Genomic DNA, 24,942 nt, shown 5'->3' with positions numbered 1-24,942 from the left:
AGCACGTGCCCACTTCACTTTAAGGACAGGTATACTCTTCCCTTTCCATTCCTTACTCTTAGTGTGGGCGCTGCTGGCATTTCTGTAAATAACTTCACTCCTTAGATAAAGGGGTGTGGGTTGGGTGTATTGTAGGAGTTGCTGCTTGCTTAAATTGCAATTTTGCTTTCTGAAGTAGCATTTATGTATTTTGTATAATAAATCAATCTTTATTCCTTTGGTGTGAGATGTTCTTGCGGGCATAAGGTTAAGGGTTATTCATAACAAGCACACGTTGTAATTCCAGCATAAGACCTTAAATTTCTCTTTAGCGTATGCGTACTTGCACACACATGTAGGTTCAGACACATACTGTTGCAGTGTTAATTTATAGGAAGGAAATAAACTTTGAAGAAAGCTACAAAACTTATTCTATGCACCTGTAGCTGTCTGTCATTTGTGGTGAAAGTTAAAAGATTTTGCTCTCTACATTTTCACATTAGTTTGAATTTTACTTTATTTCATTTTCAAAAGAGTCCTCGTGAGAATTCACCAGCATTTTAGTGTGAATTTTTCCTGATATGTGTATATTTATATGTAATCTTGCCCCATAGACACATTTTTGGAAGGAAATTATCCAGAGCACAATAGATTTTTGAACGCCATTTTCACTAATATATGACTCTATGCATCCTTTACCCAATATCTACAATTTGCACACATTAACTGGTTGAAAACCCGCATTGTAAGTTTCAGAGAAGTGTGCCTTTCAAAGCATGGGTGTGCTTCAGTTCACATAGTGTTTCAGAAAGTGCAAATTAAGTACGTTCTCCTTTAAATATGAACAGAAATTAATTTCTTCCCCATCACTACCCTACGATTCAGATGAAGAACCGTGATGTAAATTATTATTGTATCTTTTTTATTTTTATTTTTAAAAAGTGAAAACCTGGGGACAATAACTACAGCACGGTAAGCAACTCTGGGAGAGAACCGTCCAATCATGTCTCAGCAGGCTTGAATATAACAAGCAAGCAAAACTCCCCAGAAAAGTGTGTAAATGCTTATCAAAAGTGTATAGAAGAAAAGGCTCCAACTGCCTTCGATGTAAAGGAAATAGCAGCTTGAAGATCAAGACACAATGTGTGGAGCTGATCTCATAAGTCACGGGTCCCTGGAGTCATGGGAAAGAGGGACTTAAACAGAGCCACAAAACAAACAAGGCAGACATGGCGAAGGGCTGAGCTGCTCATGCAGAGACCCTGCTGCAAATCTGCATGCGTGAGAGCAGGCTACAAAATGCTCTCTATTCTCTTTGCTTTTGCGTCAGATAAAGGAAGTGTCTGACCCACAGCAATACTGAGTTCTCCAGCATTAGCAAGTTTCAACACTGACTCTCGGGTCAGGAATCAGAGCAGGGAAAGTGTCACTGAGAAACAGAAAATTGTAGGGAGATCCCACACAAAAAACCAGTTGCATAGAATTGGCTATTTGACAGGATCACCACAAGAACAGATTTCTAGATTATTCAGGGAATGCAGTAGTCACTCACAAAAGTGTGTGACTATTTGTCTGATTGTAATATAAATAACTTGCACCATAATAAGCTGTCAGACTATTTGTCCAATTAGCCCTGTATCATCTACTCCCGTGTTCCCCAACCTTGGGCCTCCAGCTGTTTTTGGACTACAACTCCCATCATCCCTTGCTAGCAAGACCAGTGGTCAAGGATGATGGGAATTGTAGTCCAAAAACAGCTGGAGGCCCAAGGTTGGGGAACACTGATCTACTCTGACTGGCTGTCCAGGGTTTCAGGGAAAAGTCTTTTATATCATCTGATGATTCTGAATGGAGATCCCAGGTATTGGACCGGGGGCTTTATGCAGGCAAAGAACATGATCTATCACTTTAGCTACTAGCCTCCATGTACGAGGTCTAGGGGCAAATTCTGCAAGAGGATGAAGATTCCAAGGTCAAGAGTCTATGGTGTCACAACTGGGGATTCCTAATCAGCAGTCTCGGAATTACAAGCAGCCCTGGATAAGGTTCAGTATTGGGGCTAGGGACCAGGAGCCTTAGAGGAGGCTGAGGACGAGCCATAGGCACCATGGGTGGGTATGGCCTCTGTGATGCCGAGGCTGAATGAATCCTGAGCCCAAGGGAGAGATGGCACCTCAAATGCCAGACAGAAACCCACCCTATCAGAAGGCAAGGATGCCATGGAAGTAATATCCTCCTATTGAAGACAACTGGCAGGAGTCAGCTGGATCTACTGTGTTGTTCCAGCAGCTCCAGCTCAAAAAAGCCCAGTGCCTGGCTGGAACAAATGTTTTTTCAGCAGCACTGTGACCAATCTGACAGGTTAGATTGCATCTGACCTTGGACTCCCCAGGACCTGGTCATTGCCTATGCTCTCGACTGTCCACAGACCAACTTGAACATGACTTTGACTGCCCTGACCTTGCCTCTCACCTCAACTCTTGTTTTGGACTCTGATAACTTGGGCTCTGACTCCAGACCAGCCCTGGATACCACTTTTGCAAAGTAGAGACACACTTGAGCTTTTAGTACACCTCTTCAAATCCTACTCAGTACCCTCATTTCTACGCTGCAATCTACTACATTAGTTGAGCCAATGTTAATTCCTATGGGGTAGGGGGCAGGGAACAGACCTAAAATATTTTTCTTTTTTACGTACTGCCACCCAAATGAAGGCATGTAACACACACAATTTAAGAATATTTCATCAGGTGTTAGCTTGTGCGGGAATGTATTGTTTTGAGGTTTTGCATTATTTGTTGAATACCCCTTAATAAATGACCTAGTGTCTACCTATTGCATAAAACATCTGTCACCCACTACAGGCAAACTTTCCTCCACCGCTACCCTATTATCTTAAGTGGTTTGCTATTTCGCCTAAAGCTACAATCCTATATACAGGGTTTGGGGAATAAGCCCCAGTGAACTCAGTGGAACTTTAAGCATTCATAGGATTCCACTTCACATCCTTTCTGCACTCACCTCCATCTGGTGTCTCCTTCCTTTCTGAATGCTCCATCGTTTTTCCTATATGAGTTTTCATAATTGCCGAGGCTTTAGAATGAGGTTTCGAATGCAATTTCTGCTTTATAGCTTTGGCTTCCTGTAGAGTTCTTTCTTTCAGGGAAGAGGGTATGCTCCCAGAAATACTGACTGCACTTGAAGAAAAATAATTGGGTTTTTTTTTGGGGGGGGGAAACCTCAGAGGCATTTGGAAGACTAAAAAAAGATACACAGCAATGATAAAAAAATGAAATTAAACTCAACACAGCAAATTATACAGCCAAGGGAAACATCACAAACTTTTAATTATTTTAAAAGATCTTGCTGCCGTTATAAAACTATGTACATTGTAAACCAGGGATGGGGAAACATACACATGAGATACTACAGCTTTTGTCTGCTTTAGGACTGGCGCATATGAGATGGCTGCCAGTTGGCTTTAAAGTTCTCTCCATGTTTACTGCCTTCATGCAGCAAACCATCTGCATACAATGGTGTGCCAAAGGGATTCTCTCTATATACCATTTCAGTCTTCCAATAGAAAGCTTTTCTGGTGCCACAAAGGGGAAACATCCATTCTTCCCTGCGGGAGGCACTGCACACAGACAGCTTGCCATATAAAGACAGCCATGATGGGGATGGCTTAGCGCCCTCTCAGTCGAATGCATGATGCCTCACTGAGCACAGGACAGAGAGCTTAGGTTCTAGATCTAGATTCTTCAAACATCTCCAGTAATCTGTCCTATCCTACACAGGGTTGCGGTGTCATCATGTATCAACGGTACTTCTTTCATAAGGAAATGTTTTGCACTAGCAGGGTGTGATGCGCTTTGCTTACAGAACAGACCCAACTTTTTGTATAAACCCTGCAACTCTTTGCTGGAGGATAACACACTTGGATCTTTAACGTGGACTAGGAATATCCACAGGCTTTTCAAGCACTAGTTTATACTTAGAAAGCTAAGTCATCTACAATGCTATTTTCTGTGCCTTTTCTACATGCCTAATCTTCTATATTCCTAGTTACAGGTAGGTAGCCGTGTTGGTCTGCCGTAGTCGAAACAAAATAATAATAAAAATTCCTTCCAGTAGCACCTTAGAGACCAACTAAGTTTGTTATTGGAGCTTTCGTGCGTACCTGAAGTGTGAATGCACACGAAAGCTCATGTCAATAACAAACTTAGTTGGTCTCTTAAGGTGCTACTGGAAGGAATTTTTTTTAATTATTTTGTTTCTATATTCTGTTTTCCTAAATAAACTGTAATTTTTGCTTAACTGGCTTCTTGGGGAAAGGGAAAAAAACAAAAGGCATCTCATCCATTCTGCCACTGGGAGCATTTTGTGAAAGGAGCTTTGGTCACAAGGCCCTCTCGCCAACAACTAGAACCTCAGGTTCCAAGCCATAATTTTGCCAATAATAATCTTCAAGACTAGACAGTTGGAAGTATAAAAAGCCACTGGATAAGCAATTTCTACATTGCTCCTCTGACACCCTTGGAAGAAACTCCTTTGGGAGAAAGGATACACAAGGCATGGCAATCTGTTGCTCTAACAGAAGAAGGCTGTCATTCTGTTTAATGTTAAGAATTTAAAAAAAACAACACCACCACCTCAGAACATTCTCCTTGCCTTTTTGAAAGCAGATATATTGTCAAGATACAATGAGACAATTAATAAGGTGTGTGCTATTAAAATGTTGGATTCTTAATTAACCCATTAAAATAATTATACCTGCCAAGGGAGGTCTCAGTTTTAGATATTGCTTTACAATATTTTGGAACAGTGATGGCACAGGATTGTTAAAAAGATTCTGATAAAAAGCTCACTAAGAGCTATATTTTTATTGGCGAGAATTAATTATGTAATTAATCATCACATGACATTAAGTAGACTACTCGTATAATGTAGATGAAATATGACCAGTGTTATGAGATTTTGCAGAAACTGACACACCAAATAATCAAGTGAAAATTGATTTATGCTAATGCTAGTCAAGCAAATAATTATGCCAGGCAATGTGTGGAACAGCCAACGTGAATGGAGAAGAACCTATCAGGCTGGCTAACAGCAACCCAATACCAAAACCCATCAAAATGTTCCTTCAAAATCATCAGACCAGTCACGTTTTAGATTCCTATTCAGGCTTTGAGAGACATACCATATGTCTAATGTGACTGAAGGCTCAACTAGCTGAAAAACTCAACAATTATTGAAATTCTTTCTGAAGCACAAAACCTAACTAGCATAGTTAAGGGGGAAAGAATGGTTAATGGCCAATATTTTTAATACTGACCTCTAAGACCTCTAAAAGGGACGTGGGTGGCGCTGTGGGTTAAACCACAGAGCCTAGGACTTGCCGATCAGAAGGTCGGTGGTTCGAATCCCCGCGACGGGGTGAGCTCCCGTTGCTCGGTCCCTGCTCCTGCCAACCTAGCAATTCAAAAGCACATCAAAGTGCAAGTAGATAAATAGGTACCGCTCCGGCGGGAAGGTAAACGGCATTTCCGTGCGCTGCTCTGGTTTGCCAGAAGCGGCTTAGTCATGCTGGCCACATCACCCGGAAGCTGTACGCCAGCTCCCTTGGCTAATAAAGCGAGATGAGCGCCGCAACCCCAGAGTCGGCCATGACTGGACCTAATGGTCAGGGGTCCCTTTACAGACCTCTAAAACATATGTTTTGGGAGACAGCTGTGCTGGCTGGGGTTGGTGGAAGTGCTAGACTAAAAGCATATGGAGGGCACCAAGTTGGCAAAGTCTGCATTAAAATGTGCCTCTCCTAAAATCCCCTTTCTGCCATTCTATATCCATTCAATTAGGGTTGCCACCTTTGTTCTGGCAAAATACAGGGCAGGGCAGGGTAGGGAAGTTGGGGGGCATTTCCCCCTCATCTGGCGCTGATGTGAAAGCAATCCATTCTGATCTACTGCTGTCTTACAGGATGCCCCCTCTGGAATTTCACACACACAAATTTCTAAATCTGTCTGCTCTTGGCTACCTAGAGCTTAAATATGGCTCAGTTAGTAGAGCATGAGACTCTTAGGCTAGATCTAGACACATCAAAGAAGCGATTCAGTTAAGCACATTGTAAACTTCACACAGGGAAATCCCGTTGGCGAAAAACGGGATTCCACAGTGCCATCTGGTGTCATAGTGTTATAACACACATAAAGCACTTTATCTTTACGAAGGTAGAAGAGTTCTTAATCTCAGGGCGATGAGTTCAAGCCCCACGTTGGGCAGAAGGTTCCTGCATTTGCAGGGGATTGGACGAAAGGACTCTTGAGGTCCCTTTCAACTCTACAGTCCTATGGTTCCTATAACCGTTTACACACCCTTTCAAACACATACATTTGGAGAGGATTCCTAACGTGGGAGACAGAGAGAGTGTTGAAATACAGGAAAAAAACTGTATCAATACAGGTCGTAGCATTTTACACTGAAAAATGGGTCAATCCTGTAGTATACGGGCAGGTGACAACCCTACATTCAATGAATATGTATCAAGGGTGAGGCACTAATGCAGGCATCCCCAAACTCGGCCCTCCAGATGTTTTGGGACTACAATTCCCATCATCCCTGACCACCGATCCTGTTAGCTAGGGATGATGGGAGTTGTAGTCCCAAAACATCTGGAGGGCCAAGTTTGGGGGTGCCTACACTAATGCAAGAAACATTCCCTCCCACCCGACCTTCACCATATGGCCAAAAAAGCCCCACTTCCTGCACATACAAGCAGAGGGCTCCCTCTGAGTTTGGAAACCTGTAACAGCAGCGCTCCCAACACAAGAGAACTTGCTATATGCCCAGGGACCTCTGTATAAGAACTGCAGCGTGCACAGCCAGGACCAATCTAAGCTACACAGAGCAGCACTCTTACACATACAGGGAACAATGCAGATACAAGATACCACAAGAAGCAATTCTGTAAGTGGAGCTCAATTTAAAAGGGCATGCTTGAATCCAGCATTATCCCTGCATGCTAAGTACTGTCAGTGACTGAGAGGAACTTTCATGTTCTCTGGCAGGCTAACCAACCACAATCCTACATGGGTAGGGTGTGTGTCCTCAGTTTAAAAAGGCAAAGGTATAGGACCCCTGACGGTTAAGTCCAGTTGCAGATGACTCTGGGGTTGCGGCGCTCATCTCGCTTTACAGGCCGAGGGAGCCGGCGTTTGTCCACAGTTTTTCTGGGTCACGTGGCCAGCATGACTAAGCCGCTTCTGGCGCAATGGAACACTGAAACCAGAGCAGCGCACGGAAACGCTGTTTACTTTCCCGCCGGAGCGGTACCTATTTATCTACTTGCGCTTTTTTGCGTGCTTTCGAACTGCTAGGTTGGCAGGAGCTGGGACCGAACAACGGGGGCTCACCCCATCACAAGGATTCGAACCACCAACCTTCTGATCGGCAAGCCCAAGAGGCCCAGTGGTTTAGACTACAGCGCCACCCGCATCCCTTGTGTCCTCAGTTACTCATGCATTAATTACACCCAGCTTGAACTACTGCAATGCTCTCTACGGGGCTAGCTTTAAAAACAGTTCAGAAACTGCAACTAGAAGAAAATAACACAGCTGCCAGAATCTTCTAGGTGTACGGTAGTTGGAACCTATTACACAAATCCAGTTTCAATTTAAAGTGTTGTGTTAACCTTTAAAACTCTTGAGTTGCCTGTGGGTAGCTTAATTTAAGGATCACCTGCTGACGTGAACCTGTCAAAGCCCTGAAATAAGCATCAGAGTCTCTGCACTCCAGCCTTTTAAATAACCCATTGGCGAATACTAGGAACAGGGCCTTCTTCGGGTGGCAATTCTGGAATTGTTTCCCTTGGGAGGTCTGTTAAGCATACTCTCTTCCTGTTTTTAAATAGGTGCATTTTCTTCTCTTTATTTTTAATTGGTGTTTTTTTTTGTTTTCAAGCAGGTAAATTTTAAGGCTGATTTCCATTATTTTTGTGCTGTCTCCTTTAGCCTTAATGCTTCTTTGTTCTGTACCATTTTATTTAAATTGATTTTTAATCTTTATTTTACTGTAGTCGGAGGCTGGATTTTTTTCTGGCAAATCACTTAGGGGGGGCGGACTAAGTGGGGTATACAATAAAATAACCCTTTAAAGGTCCACAACAATGGAAGGGACAATGCCTAAAAATAAGCAAGATGTTGAATTGGCTCCCAGCACTGTGTGTCAACTTAATGTGTGCAGTCATACAAATTGTTGAAGTTATGAATATAATGCTACCATAATGGGGTTCAGAACAAATCTCTGAACAAATGCAGGATTCCTCTGCACCCTAATCTAGTTTCACAACACGTGGCTATCTTCTGGTGGATGAATGCATATAATTTAGGATTATAACAACACGCCACAAGTCAAGTGCAGAAATTAACAAGGTGCTCTCTTTCACAGTACAATTCCAGAAATCTGCATTTTTAGTATGCCCTGAAATCACTGAACAAGAGATTATGTTTTATTAAAGGACTAGCACAACTTGAATGTTTTATTTCTAAAGGCACAACTCCCTCATAAATTTACAGCTCAGACATTCTGACTTAAATCACCTGGGAGAAAAGCTGTTTGCTTTTTTAAAGGATTCAAATGTCAAATTTGAAAGCCATAATCTGTCTAATTTATAACCATATCATGAAGAATTCTTTTTCATCACAAAGCTTACTTTCAAGTCAGATCCAGTAGTTAACACTTTAATTATATGAGGCACAATTTATAACCACATAATGAAGTATTCTCATTCACCCCCCAAGTGATATCATGTTACTTTATTTACAGGCAGCAACAACTAAAAGAGACTAGCATTCAAGACCACAGGACAATTCAGCTACTCACAACCTACACCATGGGCTGCATCTAACAATATCATCTGATTTATTCAAGGACTTCTGCTTGTGCAAAAGAACTACTCCTCACCCTACATACTTCTCAGATATGTTCTGGGTGTCCTCTGCCATTCTCCAGAGCAGATTTGAGAGGTGTGTAGGGGAGGAGAGGAAGGGGAAGTTCTGCCAAGGAGAAGTGGAAATGGAACAACTGTTGGATACAACCCTCAATCACCTATATCAGAAAATATATGCAGGCAGACGAGATGAAATTCATCAAAATTAATCTCTTTTTGTCGAAGCCAGTTGTGGAGCCACACCCATGCACTTAGGACTTCCATTAAGTCCATCAAAGCACCAGTGCGGTTTAGTGGTTAGAGTGATGGACCAACACCTGGGAGACCAGGGTTCAAATCCTGAGGCAGCCATGGAGCTCCCTGAGTGACCATGGGCCAGTCACTGTCTCTGAGCTAACCTACTTCACAGGGTTGTTGGTGGATAAAATGTGGAGGGGGGAAACCATGTGTGCTACCTTGAGCTCCCCTTGTAGGAAAGGTTGGGTACAAATCTGAATAAATAACTTTCCCGTTTCTACATACATGTATGCATGCATGCAAATGCAGGCAGTGCTACAGGACCATTATGGGAAGCAGGGGGCTTGGGTGTGCCTTCCACACTAACAGGTAAAAAGGTAAAGCACCCCTGGACGGTTAAGTCCCGTCAAAGGCGACTATGGGGTTGTAGCGTTCATCTCACTTTCAGGCTGAGGGAGCCAGCATCTGTCCACAGACAGCTTTGCGGGTCATGTGGCCAGTATGACTAAAGCGCTTCTGGTGCAACGAAACACTGTGACAGAAACCAGAGCGCACAGAAACGCTGTTTACCTTCCCACAGCAGCGGCACCTATCCATCTATTTGCACTGGCATGCTTTTGAACTGCTAGTTTGGCAGGAACTGAGACAGAGCAATGGGAGCTCACCCCATCGCAGGGATTTGAACCACCAACCTTCTGATCGGCAAGCCCAAGAGGCTCAGTGGTTTAGACCACAGCGCTACCTGCTTGTTGCACTGCTGTGTGTGTGCTTGCAGAGGAAGGAAGAAGGCTCTGTTGAACTTATGTGAATCCTCCTGGTATGGGTGCTATAGCAATGGTTAATCCAAACACATTTGATAAGAGGGACTGTAGTATTATGATGGCTTTTGCATGTATCTTATGGTACCTCGAAACCTTCCCCCTGAGAGTTCCAGTTACTTCCTTTACTAGTGGGAACAGAGAAGACTGAGCTGGGGTTACAAGTATTGCAAAATCAGAATGAAGCGTCAGAAACAGGCTGCAACTTAGGAAACCATATTTGATATGCTAGAAATGGCCAAGAGTTGACCAGTGTAGAACTTCCCCCTATTATGCCATATAAAAACAAATTGTTTTCGTGTGAAATATTGCAGTGAATACTTCAGCATCTCCACTTGGCAAGAGCAAGCCAAGTCTACCCCCTTGTGGCCCACACAGTTCTCATATAGAAGGTGTTTGAATACCGTATTTTTCGCTCTATAACACGCACCCGACCATAACACGCACGTAGTTTTTAGAGGAGGAAAATCCGTAGGCATGCCACCCATAGGCATTCCCTCCATAACACGCACAGACATTTCCCCTTACTTTCTAGGAGGAAAAAAGTGAGTGTTATGGTGCAAAAAATACGGTAATTCAAATGTGTACCACAATTAGGCATTAGTCAAAACAATGGTAAAATCAGTTCTATGCCTCAAGAGCGCCCTAAATATAAAATAAAACCTACATTTACTGGTGGATATAAACTATTACACAGGTAGGAAATAGGAAGCATTACAGTTCAAAGCTGAAATAACTATGGTGGTTTCATTTGCATTAGTGGCAGAAATGAATCTTCCTAGAGCACAGTGTTAGAAACTGAGGTATGAAGGCTAGGAGCTAAATGGCACCTTAAACCTAAGTTATGGGTGCAACAACGGAATAGGTGCACTTTTTTATAACAAAAATACAAAGCTGAAAATGAATGAACTGTAACTAAAATCTGATGTTCATTTTTCACATGACCCAGTCCTCACCTGAAGCCTTCAAAAAACAAAGCCACGCTTCCCCTGCCTGCCTCCCTCATACTCTTAAGAGGCTTCCTTCTGCAGTCTTCAGAGAGTAGTTGGAAGTGGGGAGGCAGAAAAAGGTCCTCCTTTCCTTCCACTTTACAGACAAGCCTTGGATTCTCCCTACACCCCATTTCCTTCATGTAAACAAATCTTTTTGGCACCACAATTAACGCATATTAAAGGCCTATACAACTGATGGCACAGACACCCATCTTAATTGTCCAGTTCGCAAACCTAAGACTTAAGTGTCCTTTAGTGATCCCACTCCAAAATTTGTTTTTACTTTAAGCATCACTGTAACTAACTGGCTAGTGTATTTCAAATTAAAAGTACATTATACATTAAAAGTACATGAAACAAGGCAACTAAAACCTAAACAAAACATGTTGGGTTTAAAAGAAAAGAAAGTTTTCAGGTCCCCAATCCATGCACGTTTTACTTAGGAGGAAACCCCATAGAAGTTGGTTGGAATTTACTCCTGAGTAACAGTGGCAATTTTAATCTGAAATCTTCGGCTCAGAGCTCAGAAACTGCTCACGTTTATGAAATTCCCTGTCGCAAAATGCGCCTAGAACAATGGGAAGTTCAAACGCTGCTGCAACAGGCCGGAATACTTCTGAGATGACCAATAATAAATAAGAATCTCCAGGTGTTGCAATTAAAGCAAGAAGCTAATAGGTACACGGTACGTGTTACAACTGTCACAATTACGGATTTATTGCTGGGCTTCTTAGAAACAAATTCTCACCTGCCCATTACAGGCAAAACACTACAGAGGTTGCAATACCATCTGTGGGAGTTTACAATCCCACTGAGAATTTTTTGCTGGAGCTGAAAGGGGAGGAAAAACCCTGAAATACTGTGGTTGAAATGTTCTTCATACCCCACGCACACCAAGACTGTGTGCTAAGACAAAAATAGCATTTCTGTCCAGGAATGTATGTTGTTCGCCAGATGTGATATTTGCAAGACTTCTTTGTGACAGTAATCACCGGTACAGAGTAGCAGATTTTTTCTGCTGGCACTCAAAGCACTTTTATCAATTTAAGAGTACTGGCAACTCATATTTTACACCCCCCCCCAAAAAAAATCTACTGAATATATGTAACAAAATTGTGGATGTGATAGGGCTGCAGCTCTGACTTTTGGAAGACCATATGTTCGTGATCTTTAGCATGTCACACATTGCAAAAAAATTATTTAATTGTTATCACCAATTATATCAATTGCAGTACAATGTCAATATTATTTTTTTAGCTGACTTTTCCCCATGACAAACTTAATAAGGTACCCCACCTATGAGACATCATGGCGGACATTATGGTACTTGACTTCATGGCTCACAGGGGTTTGTTGCTACTTGTCCTATCAGGGTGTTGCCCACAAGCCACTGGTCTTGCAGTTTTACTGTGGAAGCAGCAGGCTGTGTGCTATGCCCTCCTTAAGATAATTATTTAGGCAACAGCAGACCAAGTCAGATCAGATGCTTCCCACATGCACAAATTCATCGAAGAAAACTGTGGACAACAGCTGTGTTGACACGGCACAGTAAGCCATAGTTAATAGGGGGGTGAGGCTTGTTTCATTTCAAACAAACATGTGAAGCAAACCACAATCCCCACTCCAGGCATAACACTGAGGCAGGCATGATAGTTTATTGTTCCCACTAGTAATAGAGGAGAACTGAAACAGGAACCATCCCAACATTCACAGTAAACTATTAACTATGACAGCACCATAGTTACTGTGTCATGCAAACTGGGCCAGAGTGAGCCTCCAATGACAATGGCCCCCTTGCTATACATTTTCAACTGCCCACACTTAGTTACTCGTCACACATCAATGACCAGACAGAAAAAGGCTTTAAGCACTCTCCATTTCAAAAAAGTGCCCCTGCCCAATTGCCTAGTGTTATTTCTTCCTAACTATGTCTACCTACACAAGAAGGTATTTACAAGCCTCACTTAAAATGTACCCATGCATTTTATGTCAACCAACTTGCTTTCCGATGTCAGTGTCCAGAACAAGACATAAATGGTAAGTGATTGGGGAAACCCAACCAGATGGGCAGGGTATAAACAATAAAACTACTATGATGATGATGATGATGATGATGATGAATAAGTCCCACTTCTGCTCTACTCTCCTTCCATCCTGGAAACACCTAGCAATACAAAATTTGCAAATGATGCTTCTCTCCACTGTGAATTGCCCCATCACATATGAGGAGCTAATGATGTGAAGTACAGACAAGGAAACCTGCAGTGTTTTGCATTATCACATTTTACCAAGTAAGGAACCAGATTTATTAGCTACTGTCCATTAGCTTTTCTTTGGAAGGTTTAATTCAGTTTTTTGTTTTGTTCAGCGGAGGATGCTCTTACTTAGCGAAACTGAAATGTCATGTCTGGCATGCCTTACCCTACAAACTCCCAAGAATAATGGTTCTTGGAATATGTTAGCTAGATGAGAGGAATTAGACATATACAGCAACTTGGATCAACTTGTACAAAGCCACTTGTGATTTATGTCAATGCCAACCATCTGCCACCATCCTCCAATTATAGAATCAGGGTGCCCTGCAGTGCAAAGCGTCATTAATAGTCAAAGAACTATTAAATGAACTTTAAATAGGATTTTAGTTTCTGGCGCTCTATCCGAGCATTTGTGCCAGCAAATCTGTTTGCAATGACAGGGGAACATTCCTGTGATGGCCAGTATAGCATAATGTGTGATGTTGCCCTGATAAAGACAACATTTTGTTTGGCTGCAAACCTTATGTCTGTAAGGTTTTTGCGGATGCCAAATCTACCACACCCGTTATCTGGCAATAAAATGGTGTAACTCCATTTTCTAAGTACCAGTCAAAAATAATGTATCTTGTATTTTAAAAATGTCTATGAAAATTGGACTCTTGGGCTTTTCTTAATATGCTTATTATCATCCTGTGAGACTGTTTTCCTACTGGGAAAATAAGAAGAGAAAATTATTGAATTGGCATGGACTTCAAACGACAAGACCAGGAAATGGGTATTTAGTCTACAAAGCAGGAACTAAGTCCTGTTGAAGAAAGGAGACGCAGCAATTCAAGAAATCTTAAAATAGCAGCAGGAGGAGATTAAGCACACTGTACAATTTTCTCAAAAATCAAAATAAGCTTAACCCCATGCAACAAACATTTATATTACCCAGTGGCTTAAAGTAGTATTTTACATCAACACCTCTGTCCTATGAACATTATTCGACTGTTTACTAGGAATCGCTTTCCAAGTTGCAACAGATAGCAGCAATCCATGGTCCTATGCACTCACCTGAGCTTCCTCACATCTTTCCGATTCAGAAGCCCCTTCCCCTGCCAAACTGCATTCAAGCTTCCTTTCACCTAATAAAAGCCACTCTGTGGTTCAGGGGGAGAGCCGCTAACGAAAAAGATTTACAAGGCACCAGATGCACATGCAAAACCTGCCTGAATGTCTATTAGCAGCTTCTCCACAATGCAGCCAATATACACTGAGATAGGCTGGCAAGATAGTATGGGTGGGGGGAAAGCATTTTTATGCTAAGGATCTCTCTCAACTCTCATAAAACATCTCTTGAAATAAAACCAGTCATGTTACTTGCATACACCCCCACAGTGTGCCCGTCATCAAGCTGTATTTTACAGCACCCTATCAGCTGGGTGGCTGACAAGGAGAATAGCACTACAATAAATCTGAAGTACAGGAATGTGCCTGAAATGAAGAACGTTTCCAAAAGTTCAATTTCCCCCTATTTTTCCAAGAAATTAAAGGTCATCTGAAAATATCAAAGGAAGAAAGTAACAAACGATAGCCAGCTCTGTAATCTATCCCAAGATGCAATGATTAAAAAGTGAGCATGTTATGGCTGCTGCCTCTGTCTCTCTATCTAGCTACCAACAGAGTACTTAGACTGAGTGCAACCCAGCCTCTCCCAGCTTCCTTCCCTCTTGCTTTTTTCCAGATATTAGGCCTTGGCCAAGCTTGGAGTCAGGCTGCCACTTGCCCATCCTGGTACAAGCAGACTGAGATCCAAAGGGCCAGGTAACATAGCCAAGGAAAGACAAGGGTCACGTTCCACATCACATGAACCAGGGATGTCCAACAGGTCAATCAGGATCGACGGGTCGATCCCTGGGAAGTTCTGGTTGATCACAAGCTCCTTTTCCTTTGCTTTTGCCTAACAGCATCTGCCCCTGCCCCCTCGCCCCGCCCTCCGTTTCCACATGACTGCTCGAACGGGAGACGTAGTTTTGGCTATGAGGCAGATTGTTTCCACAGCAATCTTTTGGTGAGTGACTAAACCCCTTTTCCCTTTACTGTAGTCTGACATTTCCCTCCCTAAAAAAAACCTCAGCAACTTTAGCCTGAAACACCTCCCCCCCCCAAAAAAAAGGGGTAGATCACTGATCACTGCCAGTATTTTTTTCCTGTGAGTAGATCGCCGTCTCTTGGGAGTTGGACGTCCCTGACATAAACCAACAGCAAGGGCTGGATGCAGGTCACAGACAGGCTGGTGGTAGCATAAACACACTGGACAAATGAGGCGAGGACAGGCAAGAAGAGAAGCCTGCATAGCTATTGAGCACAACATGTTGCTCAGACTCAGACAAGTGATACAGAGTCAAACATGCACCCATTGGTTCCTTAAGCCGTCTGGCTTGGCCACAATGATGAGCTGCATTATCATTTTGAGACATTACCAGGTAGTGTCAAGAAACTACTTCAGTCTCCAGAAGCTGCTTTAGTGGCACTGGGAATATAAAGCACTTGGGCCCTGCTGCCAAGAGCCCTTGGCAGTTTGAGTCCCACACTGCCTTACAAAAATTGTGGAGAGGCGCATGAAAGCAGCCACTAAGTGTTGCACTATGGAGAAATGGCACAGAGCTGGTGGCAACAAGCAGTCCTGGCCCCCTTTGTACCTCCTGGATTAAAGTACTGGAGACAAGAAGAGATCCATAAATAGGGTATGTGTTGTGACCCACCACTGGAAATTTTGCAGTTTGGCTGAGGACTTGGATGAGGACAAGTTTTGTGTGGCTTCCTCGAGGGAAGAACCACCGGTACCTTACTTTGGGCCCTCCCAGCTAGAGAAGACAGCCTTGCCACCATCCTCTGCCTCAGAAAATGAGGCACTACCTCTGTCTGCCCAGACTTGTAGAAGCTAAAAACTACAAGATAAACCCCCTTGCTTTTTTTAAACCAACAAACTTAACTAAGTCTAGTGCTTTGGCAGCTTGCCAAAGGGGAAATGTTGCAAATTAAGATGGTAAACAAGAAAACAAGAGTTTGGTAGTGACAAAAGCTGTTGACTCAATTTATATATTAAAAAAGAGACAAATTTGCTTGCTGCAAAATGCGTCACTATTGGTCTTGCATTTTAAAGCTATAAGTACTTTGCAATCTTAAACAAGTTCTATAGATGTCAATGTCTAAGTATAAATTACAGCCCCGGGTTCTTTTGGGAGTATATAAATCAAATCAATAAATAAATGACATGACATGACATCTGGAAAAAACAGCTGACTTAAGTTTTCTTTAAAGATGTACGTGCATGCCCCAGTAGAAACAGAAATTGTTCCAATGGCCCTATGCCCTGGAGAGATTTACCTCAGCGAGTGAGCTGGGGGACCCACAATAGATTTACGGGAAGTTTTTTGTTCAATGAAAGAGTCGTCATCCAGAGGCTTGCTTGCAGCCGAACCAGGAGAACCTGTAACATATACAATACTAATTAGGGCTCACTGTTCGATTAACTGGTCATAGGTTAATTAATTTAAAAAGCACTTAATTGACTAAAAGTTTTAATTTTATTTATTAAAGTTCTATACCACCCTTCATCTGAGGATCACAGGGCAACTTACAATATAAAAACTCAAAGATAGCAAACAAACAAAATCAACCACTAATTAATATGGAAGACATTTTTAATGATGATGATAATGATGATGATGATATAACAGTACATATAAAACCAGGAGTTGGAAAACACCATCGTAAAGAGGCATTCTTATGGAAGGCCCATAGTTCAGTGGTAGAGCATGTGTACTGATGAAGAAAGTCCCTGGTATTTTCAGGTAGGCCTGGGAAAGACTCTTGTCTGAAATTCTGGAGAGCCACTTCCAGTCAGCATGATGTTACTGAACTAGATGAACCAATGGTCTCTCAGTGTCCTCTCTTAAATAGGAGAGAATGTGTTTTCTAAGATGTTGCCTGCTGTGAGACAGAGTGCATTTTCTCTTCGAAACTAGAATTATCCCCTTTTATATTTTCAAATTTCTCAAATGACTTCTAGATGAGAGTTAAATAATGTCTTTTCTTCTTGAGTTACCTTTAGAAAACTCAAGGTACACAAAATTTACCTGAACAGTTCTTGAGTCATTTCCAACCAAGTGAGCCCTTGTGTCCCAGCCCAATCACTGGGATCATCTTGAAGATCACCGCGAGTTGCCCCCCATATTACAAAGGCCCAACTGGCCTCAGCCAGAAGTCAGGCATTTAGTCCCTAGCTGTGGAACACTATTCCAGAAGTGATTCAGCAGGCCTCCTCACTTGTGACTTTCAGACTTTTGAAGACTTTAATGACTACAGGCCTCTGCAGTTGTTTACAATTTTCTTGAACAGCCCATTTTTTAAATTATTGTTCTGTATTGGTTTTAAATGTTTTATGTTGCTGATGTGTTGCAAGAGAATGGCATATAAATACTTTTACAAATAAATACGAGCAATTGTAAATGGACCATTTACAGATACATACTTCATTGATGCAAAGGAGGCATTTGACAGAATTGAGTGGATGTACCGCGTGAAAATTATGGAAACACTTAAAACTGGAATTAATCTTTAAAAATGAGTGAATTATTTTACACAACTCCAAAGACAAGGTGGTTGTTAATGGAAATATAATCACATTAATTCTCCTTAGCCAAAGGGACTCTGCAATAATGTCATTTGTCTGCACGTTAACTTGCTTTAGTTATAGAACTCTTGGTAATGAGTTGGGATGGATCAGAGTATAAACGGAGTTAAAATGGGAGAGCAAGAGTGGCCCCATGAAGTAAGGTGTGGTGGGTGATTGTAGGAGATAGCAGCCAAACTTTGGAATATCCTCTCCAGATAAATACACTGATGCCATTTTGTAGCCAGAAAGATCTTATTTTCCCAGATTTTTAAATCTGTTCTAGCTTTAATCTGTTTTTTACTTTCTCCACAGTTTTCATGTTTATTTTTATTGTTACTGAACTTTCAATAGTTATGAGCTGCTATCAGAACTGTGCCATAAAAGAGACTATAAAATAGTATCTTGGATCGGGTCAGAGTTTGTCTCCCACAAATGAAAGGCATCCTTCTCTCTGCAGAAAGCTGTTGATCCAGTGGAGAAATGACTCTGATGGAGGAAAGGAGGAGACAATTTTGGCTGATTCCTGAAGGGGCTGCAGATCTGCTCCAGAAGGTTGGGGAACCTCCCCGTCCCCAAATAACATGGAGATGGCCCTGGGGGAGTAGGCAAATCAGCGAAAGACATCTCCACTTTTCCAACAATAGGAGCAGGTCTGGATCCAACCCACTGTTGCTAAATACAGTGGTACCTCTGGTTACGAACGCTTCAGGTTACGAGCTCCGCTGACCTGGAAGTAGTTGCTCCTGGGCACAAACTTTGCCCCAGGATGCGAACGGAAGTTGTGCAGCAGAGGCACACGTGCAGCAGGAGGCCCCATTAGCAAAAGCACGCCTCAGGATAAGAACAGTTTCATCTTAAGAACGGACTTCCAGAACGAATTAAGTTCATAACCAGAGGTACCACGGTAACATGTTATACAGGTTCAAAGGACAATGAAGGCTGAAACAGTGAAATGGCTCATAGTTTCTGTAGAACAGTCAGATAATGTAGCACCATGCTCATACTACTGTACCTGTTATAATGCCAATTGCTGACTTCTCTGATATGGGGGACACTTCTGGTGGTTTAATTTTTGTGTAACTGGCTTTGGGTTGACATTGTTCCAGGAAGTTTCTTTGAAGCAAAATCATATGCTTTACTGTACATTGAGGGGAGGAAAGGTAAGAAGAAATTACATTCAGGACTCATGAGTTTCTTAATATGCGGTTACCTTGTCATGTTCTCATTTATTTATGAGGCCATAGTCAAAAATAAACTATGGCTTACTATGAATGAGAAGTTTGCTGGTTTGTTCCTATCTTACTACTCAGAGATACTGTGGGGGGGGGGCACAATCCCTGGTTCACTCATAATGCTAAGCCAAGCCTTCTGGTTGTTTCTTCCAAACAGGAGAGCAAAAGGAACTGTTCCATGTTTTATTTCTGAATATGGATTAATGTTATGCGTGAAGAAGGCCCGGTATCCAGTTTTTCTGATTCACCTTACAAAGCAATCATCCCTGAAGCCTACCAGGCTATGTTCCCAATAAAACCCTAAATAAGAACAGAAGCTTTCTGGGGGGGTTTCTGCAAAGTAAAATATATCTATACTAGCAAAGCCTCAAGAGTTCACCAACGGATATTTGCATGGGAGGCAAATATATTGGGTATTCAGGAGTAGGATGGAGGAGGAATCCGTTTTAAAACTGATTTTACACATGGAATCTGGCAGTTCTGAATCCTGCAACTTGCAAGAGACCATCAGCATCTGTGGAGGAATCTCTTTTCTCATGAAGTTTTAGAAGAAAATTGGACAAAATCTGATGGGAATCTTTCAACTGATTTGGATGGGGCTTCAATATAGTCTTGCATCTAGGCAGTGACTAAACTGAGACCTGCTCAGGGTTAACCACAGCAGCCTGTGCCCTCCAAGGACATTCTTCAGTTTTCAGGTTTTTTTAAACCATGCAAAATGGGAGGAAAACCCATTTTAGCTATGTCACAAATGCATCACTGCACTCAGTTGGAAAACCAAACTGCTAATTCCTTTATCTGCATATAGCATTTATAAAGTATTTTATTACTTAAATACTCAGCTTACCTTCAAGAGATCCTTGATCCGATGGTGGTGCGGCAGTCTTTGCTTTACTATACTTGGCTTTTGAACAAACCTTATCCTTGGTGTCCCATAATCTCAGCTTTATACTATGATCTCTTAGCTTCATTAGAAAGTCGGTGGTAACATTAATTTCAACACTATGATTCCATGACACCCATATCTGGTCATGTTCAAGCCATGGTCTCACAACCTATTTTTTTTATTTAAAAAACAAACACAGGATTAAAAAAAATACATTAGGGACCACAATTATTCTTTTTGCATTTCAAAAGAAACTTAAGATGTATAAACTGGGCAACTTACAGTGGTTGCCAAGAACTACTGTCCCTTCTTTAGTACCCACCAAAGCCCTCCTGGACATCCTGGTTTTTGGTGCTTTTTTATTTTATTTTACCCTCCAATTGCTCCACTCTATCCCCCATTTTCCCACATTATGTCTCTGGGCTCCATGTGCCACAGAAGCACACAAAGGAAGAGAGAGTGGTCAGAGTTGTTAAAGGCCTGGCCTTTGCTTTCCTGCATGAGGGCAGCCCAATTTGCCTTTTTTTAAAAAAGGGGGGGCTGGGACAAAAAGGGACTTCAGCATCATAAGCAGGGAGTTGTTGTGGGTCAGTGGAGTGTGGCGGAAGAAAACCTGTAGCAGGGGGGAGTAACAGAAGCCAAGAAGCATTTTTACCTATTGTCAGCATCAGTATCCTAGAGCTTTAGGATAGGAGAATTTTATCTCTTTGCCTCCGCTGCAGTCCTGAATTTGACTAGGCCCACCTTGCATTGCAAAAAGAGGTCTTACTGAACCAAACGGGTCCTTTTCTATATTGTAAATTGCAGGTTTGGGAAGGGAGCCAGTTTGGATTGAGACCACAGTGGGAGGCCAGAGAGTTAAAGGCCCTTTATGCCCTAACCTGGATCAGTCCTCAAGTTTTGAAAATTTCCTTTCCAAAAAAGGAAAAGGGCCCTATTTGATTCAATGGGATATCACCATCAGGAGCATATGAGTGAGATCCTCGATTTTCCAGGTTGGGGGTAGGAGGGGGGCAGTGTGGAGCAGTGGAGCATTTTATCTTGCATGTGGTTACAACGTGGCGTGGCTTGTAGTTTTGCTGGAATGTGATTGCTGGATTGTGGGGTGTGTTTGATCTTTATGTGAGGAGCATTTCATTGTCCTTTTTAGGGTCAAACATTGATTTGGGCCTCAGACTCAACCTCTACCTTGCTTTATGGGAAAACCATTTCACCTTTGTGACTGGGCAATAGCCTTTTGTGACTTGTAGGGTTCTAACAGCAATCATTTTGTGGTGGCGCCCACAGTGGTTTTTCCAAACATGCTTACAAGCCACAAAAGACTGACAACTTTACTGGAGCTTGAAAATATATTGTATGAAACACCAAAACATTAAAGAGAAGAAATAATGAATTTTTAAAAGCATTAGTTATTCCTCCCTTTGCCACCAACTGGAAAGACATAAAACTGCAATATTCTTAACTATTAAAATCCACATTAAGATTGAGCAGGGCTAGAAAAAAATTGAATTCTCTCAAAATACTGAGTCATATCTTACTATGAAGGTTGTGTTCTGGTGATTTGCCTTCACCCAAAACTATGATTCATAGCCATCTGAAGCTGCCTTATACCTATGAGAAATCCCACTTTTCCTGCTGCGCTCAGATCCTGTGAATTTTATTTTTGCAAAACTAAAGCTGAAGTTCATGGGATCATAATGAGGAAAAGGTACTGGTTTGGATTTACAGGAGAGAGAAAATATATTCTAAGGGGTAGGAGCAAAATACGGTAGAGTCCAAAGTCCAATAGCATTTGCCATCTTATTCCACAAGTCTACCATTTTCTTGCTATATTTGGAGATCAGCTGTAGCAAACGAACAAAGAGACAACATCTTGTTAGAGGGAAGTAGAGGAGAGAAGCATTTTTCAACAGTTCCCGCTGCAGCCTTCTATGCTAATTCCCATGCTATTCCAGACGATACTCCAACCCTCTGGAGCAGCCTCTCAGGAGCGAAAGAGGAAGGGGAAATCAGCAAGTCACCTTTGTTCCCCACTTTGCTCCAGAGAATAGTACTATATAGTACACAGTGATGTCATTATGGTTTCATTATTGCCTGGCGAGAGCCTTTGGCAATAGGTATTGTGTGATGTCATAACAAAACGCTATCATTAAGAAAGCAATGTTCGTTAAGAGAAACTACAGCGCTCTCTAGTCTCACTGCTAATAGCCAAATATAATCAGCAATTCCTTGGAATGGAACATGGTGCCTGGCCACATCTTTCTAGTTCAGCATCAATGGAACAGTCGTGATTAAATGGCGCCATCACATAAGAGAGTGTTCTGCCACCGTCCTTGAGCACAGGCCAACAGGATAGCAAGCTCCTACATTCTCCACCTCAGATTTAGCAGGCATAAACTCATTTCTAGAGCTGTCTTACAATCTTATACGCACTCACTGAAATATGCAGCGCGGATGCCTTTTTCGACTTGGGCCGCTCACTGTCTTTTGGAGTCCCTGGCTGATATAGTGAATAGGAAGAAAGAAGCAAGAGCAAAGGAAAGGAAGAGACAGGGGAAATGTAAAAATGTAAAGAGGTACAGCAGCATGTTTCAGTTATGCATCTCATACAAACTACACTACAAGAGCTTTCCCTTCCCAACAACACCCCTCCAAAGCATTCACCACTCTAATCTTTCCCAAAACCTATATGGCCTGTACGGATTCTCCCAAAGCCTCCCAGAGTGGCTGGAGCTGCTCAGAGTGGCTGGGGAAACCCAGTAGGATGGGTGGGGTGTTATTATTATTATTTATTATTATTATTATTATTAATAATAATAATAATAATATCCCAATTTCTTGTGCCAACTGTTTCCCACCATCCAGACTGCTGCCCCTGCTTCACAATCCCTGCTCCCCCTTTTCTCCGTTCTCTCCCTCCCCTACTCAGGCTCTCTCCAAGCTCTCTTTATTACAATATAATTTGGGGAAGGTAAGGGAGGGAAGGAGAGGAAGGACAGCACAGCACAATCATTGCTGTATCCCCGGGCACAGGAACTATTGTGACACATGCATGCAGAATTAAAAGAAGCAGCTGCTACTAATTTTGATTGTTTTCTTAAACTGTACAGGAGCCACCACCTGAATGGATTAGGGAAGTGGTGTTTCTCTCACAATCAGGTTTGCAAACCACCGAAAAGGCAGAGTCAATAGTAGTGATTTACAAACCCAATTATGAGAGAAATAACACTTCCCTCTTAAAAAGGAAAGCTTTACTTTTGTTCTGATTTTAAACATCAAGAATGGCAGGAGTTAAAATTGGATAGGAGGTGTGAGAATCCCACAGGAAAATGGGTTTCAGAGATCTGTGATAGTATCTCTTGAGGTCTTTTATCAAAGCTTTAAAACAGCTTTGAGGGGAGAAAACTGTAGTATGAGAATGCACTGAAGAGGAGGGTGCCCCCTGAAGCTGCTTTTAGCAATGGGGGATGGGCACGTACCACACGAAGTGCACATCTCTCTTCCTCAGCAGCACTCATAGCAGCCAAAGGAGGGATATCCACTGTGGAAACTCCATGGCGGAGAACGTCAAGCTTTCGATACTGCAGTCCGTCAGGCCTCTCCACTGACCTGCAGCCGCTTTTCGTTTGTTCTCAGTGGTCCAAGAAGCCTATCCAACCAGACTGCCTTGGACAATCCAGGAAATGGATAGCAACACTGTCAGATGTTGCCTAACTCCTGTCAGCCTCAGTTGGCATGATCAGTACCCAGGGATAATGGGAGTGATAGTCTAGCAACATCTGGAAGGCCACAGGAAATACATAACATTGTGAGCTGGGAGTGGGAACGAAGGTGGGCGCCTACTATTCTCCCACTTAATGGAATTCTCTGTAGTGAATGCCATAGTGATAAAATTCAAACCATCTTGATTGCAGGAATAATTTTTAAGTCAAACAACCCCTCATGCAACCGCTTCCCTTCCAAACACCCCAATTCTATAATTACACCTGCATAATCTGCCTACTCATCTTTTCCTGTGTGAAATCAGAAAGATTAAGCCTCCTAAAAGCCAAGCAGACACAGCAAGTTACCAACAAAAGATGTACTTGACAAGAATACTTACTTTTTCAAAATAATTTCAACCTTCAATCTAAAAACTTTGTTTTATTTACTAGAAAAATGTTTGGAAACTGTGTGGGTTTAGAAACGGGGGGGGGGGTGTCACTACTTTTACTCCAATTGTTCAGGCTGTGGTAGCTCTGTGATTCTTATTCTGAGCCGAGTAGTCTGTAAACCACACAGCAAGCAGCTCCCCCTTCCCAAATTTCATATGAATAGGATGACTGCATAAATCAGGCATCCCCAAACTCAGCCCTCCAGATGTTTTGGGACAACATCCCCAACCACTGGTCCTGTTAGCTAGGGATGATGGGAGTTGTACTCCCAAAACATCTGGAGGGCCGAGTTTGGGGTTGCCTGGCATAAATGTTACGGGGAATATAGTTATGCTTTAAAACTGCAGAATAATTGAATAATTGGCAGCAGCCTCCCCAACCAGATGCCCTTCATATGCTTTGTACTAAAACACCTATGAGCCCTGTGCCAGCTGGGGCAGATGAAAATCGTAGTCCTAAACACCTGGAAAGCACCAGGTTGATGAAGGCTGCTCAACGGAGTTCAGTCCTTGCCTAAGTATACAGACACTCCAAAATCAGAATACCATTTGTATCAGCGTGGAAAAGCACTGTTTGAAATTAATGGCTATTATTTCTAAAGCTGCTTAAATTGCTATGTTGGTATCTAACTTCTTCAGAATCCATAGATTACTTGCACATGTTCCAGCTGAAAAACAGGACTTAAAACTAGAGAACAGGCCAGGAAGTGGCTTGTGAAGGCTGTGTCAGGTTTCTGCCTGTTCAGGGGCTGAGTGACTCTTATATAAGACGCCCTAAGC

At 42.3% G+C, this 24,942-nt stretch overlaps 1 protein-coding gene across 10 annotated transcripts in view; it reads right to left on the bottom strand.

Annotated features, from left to right (window-relative positions):
* CFAP92 (cilia and flagella associated protein 92 (putative)) overlaps positions 1 to 24,942 on the bottom strand; it is a 332,392-nt gene that overhangs the window by 301,989 nt on the left and 5,461 nt on the right. For 6 of the 10 annotated variants that reach the window (XR_014522460.1, XM_083489177.1, XM_083489180.1 and 3 more), the window contains exons 4-8: positions 22,447 to 22,509; positions 19,971 to 20,178; positions 18,904 to 19,029; positions 16,601 to 16,703; positions 3,001 to 3,176 (exon numbers count right to left, since the gene is read on the bottom strand). Coding sequence is in view for 8 of the 10 variants with exons in the window: in XM_083489177.1 (XP_083345303.1) it covers positions 3,001 to 3,176; positions 16,601 to 16,703; positions 18,904 to 19,029; positions 19,971 to 20,178; positions 22,447 to 22,509 (676 nt within the window). In the remaining 2 variants the exon portion in view is untranslated. The remainder of the gene's footprint in view (positions 1 to 3,000; positions 3,177 to 16,600; positions 16,704 to 18,903; positions 19,030 to 19,970; positions 20,179 to 22,446; positions 22,510 to 24,942) is intronic. The other 4 variants (XR_014522461.1, XM_083489182.1, XM_083489179.1 and 1 more) reach the window with 1 other exon arrangement.

This window comes from Podarcis liolepis (genome assembly GCF_965112155.1).
Source record: "Podarcis liolepis genome assembly, chromosome: 2".
NCBI lineage: Eukaryota > Metazoa > Chordata > Lepidosauria > Squamata > Lacertidae > Podarcis > Podarcis liolepis.
Note: the sequence above shows the minus strand (reverse complement) of the source record. Positions and strands in the feature narration are given on the sequence as shown.